General features: G+C 50.8%; 1 protein-coding gene across 1 annotated transcript; it reads left to right on the plus strand.

The window, feature by feature from the left end:
* Positions 1-538: 538 nt before the first annotated feature.
* Positions 539-7,564, plus strand: LOC122375958 (transcriptional repressor scratch 2-like). The gene is made up of 2 exons (XM_043355575.1): positions 539-832; positions 4,347-7,564. Exons 1-2 carry the CDS (start codon positions 664-666, stop codon positions 5,504-5,506), a joined length of 1,329 nt encoding a protein of 442 aa, XP_043211510.1. The 5' UTR covers positions 539-663; the 3' UTR covers positions 5,507-7,564.
* Positions 7,565-8,506: the final 942 nt, after the last annotated feature.

Here is an 8,506-nt window from a genome sequence, read left to right on the forward strand (position 1 = left end):
TGTACCTGTTTGGATACTATGAGCACATAGTAGAGTAACTTAGAAAAGCTTGCTTTCCTATATTCACTTTTCTTTATTATTATTTACACTACCGCCTGTAAAGCCAATGTAGTTTCACTAACCAAAGTTTGTTTTTATTATTTTTTGTGTACATACATTTTTGCAACATCATTTACATGCACGATATTAAAATGTGAGACTGGCCTGATTTAGATCACTCCCTACCCTTAAAAGCCCTAAGCCATCTGTTGACTGTAAACTTCTCTCCCCGGTGAGAAAACTTGCAGTCTCTCTTCACACTTCTCCTCTTTCCCCGTCCCAGCTCCCACCTGTCGTGTGTGCCCTGTGCCCCCGCGACAGCCCCGGGCGACGCCGGGGGCGGTGGGAGCGCTGATCCGCCTCGGGGGAGGTGTTGAGGTCGGGACCACCCGGTCGGTGGCGGCCGCAGACCTGCGTCCACCAATCAATGGCCGCGTCGGTCGGCGCGCCGAGCGCCCGCGGCTATAAAGGCGGCGACCCGACCAGCTGACACGGCATTCTCTCTCTCTCAGCGGGCGGGGCAGGGCAGTGCGGGGCGCGAGGCGGCAAGCGGTGCGAGGGGTAACTGCTCTATGTCTCGATGTTCTATGTTGTTCTCTGAGTGTTGTGTATCGGTGTGCTGCCATGCCCAGGTGTTTTATGGCTAAGACGGGCCAGAGGGGGGAGGCCAAGGGCAGGTCCCCGTCTCCGCTAAAGTGGGCGCCCCTGAGCCCCACAGAGGGTCAGACGGCCCCCAGTCCCCCTCCCGCTCCACTCATCACCAGTTCCGGCAAGGTTGCAATCCTGTACAATGGTAAGATCAACGGTGCCTCGCGTTAGACACCGCTCTAGCCACCGCTCTAGACACTGGCCTAGCCTCGGATAGAGCCGATAGTCTTCTCTAGTCACTTCGCCGCACTATGCTGCATGCCGCACGCCGCCACTGCCTGGGCTGTTTCATGTCTGCCGCGCACGCCCGCCCAGATTGCGGCACGGATTTCTTGCATGTCCGGTGTTGCGCACGTACGTAGCACGTGGCACGTAACACGTGACGCGCCGCGGTCGTTACGGCCACGACGCAACAACACGCGGCGCGTGCCGAGCTGTTTGTGTTATTGGGTGCCTCCGGGACTGCGCTCCAAGACAAATAGCTGTGTCAGTGAGGAGGGAGCGCGGCGGATGTAGCTCGACTCAGTCGGCCCCGGGGAGACCTTAGCCGAGCACCGGCCGCCAGGGACCGCGCCTCCCTTCCGACCGACACGCGGTCAGCTGTTGCTTGTTGTGTTCAGTGTGGAGCTTGTGTGTTTCTGCATGAACAACAGCTGCCTGGGTGAATGTTTGGTCTGTGGCTTTTCCTCGTGGATGTGTGTGAGCATGTGCGTTTGCCGCGTGCGTTGATTTGTGCGCGAAGCTGCACTGCCACGAGCACCCATCTCCAGTGTTGACTGGCTCTCTTGAGCATGTTTACCGCAGTTTCTCTCGGCCGTAAAGTTGGGCCTGAGAGCACCGTAAAGGCACCTCGTTCACCGCCAAGTTTCCCTAAATCCTCACAAACACCGGCACTTTTCATCGCACCCCGGCCGACGCTGTGGGATCATTAGTCAACCTTGTAAAAGTTTGATATCGCCCCCAGTCGAGGCGATATATTTTATTAGATGATTTATGAATGCTAGGAGATTAAGAAAACTTTGCAGAATGGATGGTGCGGTGTGGGACGAGAGCCACCCCTGTGAAGCACGCGGTCTTGAGCTCGTACCGGGGTCCGTGGCCGGTGCAGCTGCCCTCGCTGAGCCGACGGCTCCGGAGACGGCCGGACCACCGCCGGCGCGGTCACCAGCCTGTTGATAGTTTCCAACAGAAGCCATTAATTTTCCGGCGAATAATTTGAAGGAGTGATTGAACGGCGGGGTTCGTGCCCGGGGTAATTCACTTGCCGGCCGGCAAGACAAATGTACGCTGAAATGGGTCGGCGCGCCGGCCGGGCGGGCCAGGCAATTTTGAAATTATAGGCTTGATTGTGGGTTTATGCACGGGCAAAGGCACAACGGGTCATGCGGTTGCCTGCGCTGGCTGGTAACCACACCGTGCGTCAGGGGAACCATGGTTCTCCTATGCTGCCGCCGCGCACACAAATTTATGGATGGCTTAATGTCTCGGCACAGTTCGAAGTGCCTAGGATCATGGTGGGATCTGGCGTGATTGGCTCAAACAGGCACGGTATTAATACTTTCCTTTTATAAGAGGCTGCTGTGAGTTAAGACTCGATATAGGAAGTTTATGCGGGCATGGCATAAATGCCATTGAAAACCGATGCATTCCGAGTTCAAATTTCCAGCATTGTTTCCATTCGAATCACGCTAGCTGACATACCTTGTGAGTTCTTTTAGAATACTTGTCATTTGATTGAACCATTAGGCATTGCTACGTTTGCTGAGATCTATTTTGATGTGTCTTTTGATCGATTTTTTTTTTCCAAAAAATAATTTCATTCTGAATAACAATACGAGCAAATCGAAAAAAGTACTGAATTGAGGTTGCGAGTGTTTACCCATGGGGCATAAGCCGAAAAGCATACACATATCGCATAAACAAAGCTGCTAACCAGTAATTGTAACATTCGGTCAATATGCTAGAAACTTCGTATGTTATTATTAATCCCCTTCGTGACGCAGAATGTGGTACGTTTTACGCCCCTTGGATTTTTTTTTCTCGCAAATATCTATAAAACAGCTGCCCATTGTGTTTTAATTTCTGATTAATCTTATCTTTAATTTACCGTCGGATAAATGATCGATCCTGTTTTTAATTGGCCGGCTACTGGGAGTATTGTGCGCGACGCCTCGCAAAAAGCGCGTCTCTCTCCTCACATCGAGCAGAGTTGAGTGCCGTCCGGATTGATTTCTGACCTAAGGACGCTGCTAAGGATTTATGGGACACATTCGGCGTATTGAGCCAATCTCCGGCACGAATCGAGCCTCGATTTCATTGCCAATCTAGGGATGGAGCCAAGGAATAAAATAGATTGAAGGCTTAGACCGACTGGTGGTTAGTCTGGGCCGCCAGTGTGCCAAATTGTCCATTAATAATGGATCGCGCCGGCGGTGTGGTATTTGTCGAGCGCGCCAGGCGGCGGGCGCGCTGGCCGCAGCCGGCATCCGTCCTGATTTAGTGACCGAAGACCTGTAGATCGGGCCGGCCGGGCTTCGGACGGTTAACAGGTTTCCCGGCTGCCTGGTGTTCACCGTTGTGGGGCTACAGGAGGCCGTTGGAGCAGACCGGTGCTGCCGGCTGCCGTGCTGGGATTTCACAGCACCCCAGCGGTCAGCCGGCAAAGGGCAGACGTATCAGAAGCCCCGGCCCGGGCGAGTGGACAGGAGAGTCCCCTGTAGTGTAGAGTTGACCGGATAGGACTGGATAGAGGGAAAGAGGCCGTTTATGATACAGTGCGTACTACACTGCTGAAGGGGAAGAGTTAACGAAATGTTTCGTGTGAGGATCCAATTTCTACTTTATTCACATGCCCGGTTCTGTTTGACTTTTTAGCGCCTCAGTTGCTGCGATACTGGTTGCACGTAAAAAGGTCCATCGTCTAATTTCGAGTCGTTCGCATATATAATTGAGGGCTAAGGGTCGACATTCTCCGTACATTCCTGCCTTGAGTCGGTTCATAATATGAATATTACACGCTCGTGAGGAATGCGCTTTACTAGTTCCTTCAATCATTTCACTCAACGTGTATGAGTAGACAGATTTTATATCATATTGCACCTATACTAGAGTCGCGGCAAGTAGCGATTCCGTAGCATGGTACGGCGCTCGTGTAATTTTACTTGTCATAAGCATCTTTCAAATGTTACCGTTCACCTTACCGTTCCCGTGTTTTACGGTTCAACGCTGCAAACTGTGCCATATCTTTTATCTAATGCAGCATCATCGTGTTAAAGACCCCGTTTTAAGTACATGTGCTACTGTATTGCATTTTATCGGCAATGTTTGGCTGCAATTGATGTGCAATATCGCAATGTTTCCTTCCCACTCCTGGATAAAGCTTCGTCAACCGGTGGCCGTCGCAAACCGTTCTACTTTGTGTTCGGAAGTTTATTTTGTATTTAGTATTTCTTGGTAAAGCCATTGTTATTTCTAAAACAAGTTGGAATAATCATGGTTTTGCAAGTAAGAATAAATACCTACAACCATGCGGGAATTCCCGTAGAAAATTGTAGGCTTCCGAATCGGCGCGGAACGGGTCTGTTGCGACTGAGCCCCGGCTGGCTGTAGGGGACGCTGAACCTCCTCTGACCCGCCGGGCGCCTGTTGTCTCTCTTCAGGGTATGTGCAGGAGCCGGGCCGGCAGTATGAGTTCCCACCGCCGCGCTCACTGCCGGTGTGGTCGCCGCTGCTGCCGCTGCGGCCATCGCCCGTGTACGCCGAGCCGGTATCGGTGGTACGGCACACCTCCTCCTACCTGTCGGCTCCGCGCACCGAGAGCGTCATCGTGCCGCCCTCGGAGCGGCCGCCCGAGGACCTGGGCGCCGCGCACGCCATCCTCGACCTGAGCACGGCGCGCGTGGACCGCCGGCCGCCGCCGCCGCCGCCGCTGCTGCACCACCACCCGGCGTACCCGCCGCCGCTGCCGCTGCCGCCGCCGCCGCACCACCACCGGCCCCGCTCTCCGCAGTACCCCCCTCCCCCGCCGCCTCCCCCGCCGTCACACTCACTCCCCCCGCAACATCATCAACAGCATCAGGAGCAACAGCAGCATCAGCATCAGCACCACCAACAGCAGTCACATGGGGTTCAGCAGGAGCAGCAACAGGGAGGCGCGACATCACCATCCTCTCCAGGCAGCGATCCTTCTCAGCAGACGGTTCAGATGGAGTACATCAACGGTAAGCCCATCTACCGACTCAACAACGGCAAGACGGTGGCGTACACGTATGAGGCGTTCTTTGTCAGTGACGGTCGCAGCAAAAAGACGACTTCACCCGACCAGCGCTCCAAGTACAAATGTTCCGAGTGCGGCAAGACGTACGCCACGTCATCGAACCTGTCGCGCCACAAGCAGACGCATCGCAGCATCGACTCGCAGGGCGCCAAGAAGTGCGCCACCTGCGGCAAGGCCTACGTTAGCATGCCGGCGCTGGCCATGCACGTGCTGACGCACCAGCTGTCGCACAAGTGCCACGTCTGCGGCAAGACGTTCTCGCGGCCGTGGTTGCTGCAGGGTCACCTGCGCTCGCACACGGGAGAGAAGCCGTACGGCTGCGCGCACTGCGGCAAGTCGTTCGCCGATCGCTCCAACCTGAGGGCGCACATGCAGACCCACTCGTCGGTGAAGTCGTTCAACTGCAACCGCTGCGACAAGTCGTTCGCGCTGAAGTCGTACCTCAACAAACACTACGAGTCGTCTTGCTTCAAGGAGGACGCTTCGGTGGGCTCGCAGCCCCTGACGCCTCCCGACTCACCCATCGACGTGGTAAACCCTTAGTCCACTGGTTAGATGCAACCACAAGCCATTCAGCACTACCGCCTTATCATGTGATTCAAACTATTCCATAAGTCTCGCAACTTTATTTACATGCTTAGGTTGTTGTTTGATGTTGCTGGGGGACAGATCAGGAGTGTACAAATTGATGTATTGATAAATGTACATACACCGTAGTGAGGCCTAGGCATGGATGATGAATCTAGTCAGAGAAGTTTTGTCTAACTAGTCAGATCAGGTATAGGTAATGTTATTGAATGTCCTCTTTGGAAGACAAGTGAAGGTTCCATAAACAACGAAGTGTATAAAGTGTGATAGGTTGTAATAAGCAATAGAGAAGCAATACTCAAATGCCTCTACTGCTAAACCCCAGCCTAGAAATACTCAAGTAGGATAGGAGAGGGATGGTGATGCTGACTGGCATTATGTCCTCTCAGTTCTATTACTCTTGTCAATTTTCCTTTTTTGATCTACTATGCACTTCCTCGTTCCTCTAGTGGCACTTATGATAGCTACTTTAGAAGATCGTCTTGCATTCTTTTACACATCAGTAGTACTAGTGATATGCACATAGCTTACACATTACCATTCCCAGTTATATTCTACGAACAATATGACATATAAACTAGCATTTCCGTACCATATCTTCATGTAAAACCCATACACATCTTATGTTACATGCATCCATTCTGCAAGGCATGTGTAAAATTTATAGCTTTTTATTCTACCGGTTGTATTATTTATTGCAGCCATTTATTCGTGTTTTTATATCAATTTGACATTATCATTCTGAAACATCTTACAAACAGATATTTACATTGTGCAAGTAATGTGTGCTTATGTTTACTTCGTGCATAATGATTGTCAAATGTCATTCGATATCGCTTACTCATGATCTCTGATGGCTGTTATTTGTGTTGTTTTATACGGGTACAATTATTTATCTTGAATATGAGTTCCAGAGTAAATATCGGCTTTCACAGGCCGCGAGAGCCACCACCATGCTAGCAGAAGCCCGCTCTAGCTACCCCAGTCCCGAGTCCGGTCCTCGCGGCAGTCTCCTCACCACCCCCAGCCGCACGTAGGCAGGCGCCAGCGGCGGGTCCGCTATCGGCGCTCCCCAGACCGTTCTAGGATACCGTCCTGTCTATCCTTAGGCGACCAGCCAGTAGCCAACTCTCTAGATTAGCCGTGTTCGTTCGTGGTGACGATGGGTGCGCGTTGCGCCAAATAACGAGTATTCACAAGCAATAAAATGTAGCGTGGACCGTTTGCAAATGCCACGTTCGCATGTTCTCGCCAGCTATGCCACCTCAGACGTGTTGGTAGGGAAAAATTCGTGTTCAACAGCCGGATTTGCTTTCGTGTCGTGCTGGGATGTTATAAACCATTCTTAAGTCGCCCGCTGGCCGCCGCACGACGGTGGCTAGACCCCCAATGCTCCCTAATGCAGAAATGTGTTTCGTTCGTGTGACTCAGCAGTATAGTTTCATGGCATAGCTGAGTTTTCCAAAAATCCTAAGTTGAATCTTTTTGAAGCTCCAACGAATCTGATTCATGAGTCTAATTCACTCGTTATACGTAGACTGCTCATGTCTGAGGTGGTTTTTACTGGCTGGCGGTTCATGCAGGAACGAATAAGGCTACTATGCAAGGTCTGAATAGAAGCAATAGAACATAGCAATATATTTAATATCGTATCTTGATCGTGGTTTGCAGTGTGTTGAATGTGAGCGATGAAGTATTGGTGTGTATGTTAGTGCTGTATTTGAATCATCGTGTTGAGCGTTGTGTTGTTCGTCAGCCCGCCTAGCAAAGCCCGCTGCCCCACGCGAATAGCAATTGTAGCAATAACACAGTGATCTTGTCTCCTGGAAATGTTCGGCTATAGTCGAGGCGACTTAGAGCCTACGACTGCTCAATAGTTTGCTGACTTGTGTGTGAGAGCGAGTGACGAGTGCGCTTCTTCAAATGTTAATGAATGCAAATAATTAGGCTAGTTCATTCTTGGAAACATTCCATTGGTCGATTTTCTATTTATTTTCCTAATAAACAAGGAATGAAAAGTGTTTGCTTATCAAAAAAGGGGGTTCTGGGGAAGAAAAAAAAAGAAAAAGCGAAAGAGAGAGTGAAAGCGAGAGAGGGAAAGCGAGAGAAATGAGAGTAAGTGAGAAAAGGGATAAAAAGAGAGAGAGAGGGAGAGGAGAAATGGAGAGAGGAAGAGAGCGAGAGAGGAAGAGAGCGAGAGAGGGAGAGAGGGAGAGAGAGAGGGAGAGAGGGAGAGCGGGAGGGAGAGGGGACAGGGGAGAGAGAGAGAGAGAGAGAGAGAGAGAGAGAGAGAGAGAGAGAGAGAGAGAGAGAGAGAGAGAGGGAGAGAGAGAGATTTGTCATTTCGCGACATATTCTACCTAGCATCATGTTTTTTTTGCCCTAGATCCACTGAAAACATGGTTATCAGCATAATTTTGCTAAGATCACATGTGGTTGGGGAAAGTGGGTTAAGACGGGCACCTTAACTTTGGAGCCATTTTTCGGCCGGTTAGAAGCATCATAGAAACGAGAAACTGAGTGAAAACCTTTTTTAGACATTCTACTTCCATTTGCCAGAAGATGAGACTTACAACTCATTGAACAAATAAACTGCAGCTATTTTTGCAAAACATTGCAAAAACCCGTCTTACCCCACCCCATGGGGTAAGACGGTCACATGGGTAGGGCAAGACGGCCAGCTTCTTTCACCGACCAGCACAGCTCGCAACAAATGCCCGAGATTAGCCGCATTGATACAGTCGCTCGTTGGTCTCAAGTGCTTCGGAAATGGCAGTATACGAGATTCGTGCAGAAGGCGTATGCTCGTATATAGGCCCTAGTTCAGAAGCCATGTGGAACCGTTTTTCACATTCATTATTCGAGAGTAAACTGTGCCGAAGGAATATTGCTAACATGTCTGTGAGTATCTTATTAGAAAGGCTTCTTTTTCCCTACAGCAACAAAAATATTTTC

Source organism: Amphibalanus amphitrite, unplaced genomic scaffold, assembly GCF_019059575.1.
Source record: "Amphibalanus amphitrite isolate SeventyFive unplaced genomic scaffold, NRLGWU_Aamphi_draft 001968F_arrow, whole genome shotgun sequence".
Taxonomy (NCBI): Eukaryota; Metazoa; Arthropoda; class Thecostraca; order Balanomorpha; family Balanidae; genus Amphibalanus; species Amphibalanus amphitrite.

Bases quoted from the DNA above. Each gene is read 5' to 3' on its own strand.
- LOC122375958 (XM_043355575.1), top strand. From the start codon at position 664: ATGCCCAGGTGTTTTATGGCTAAGACGGGCCAGAGGGGGGAGGCCAAG. The intron at 833-4,346 runs GTAAGATCAACG...GTCTCTCTTCAG, and splicing joins GGTTGCAATCCTGTACAATG to GGTATGTGCAGGAGCCGGGC.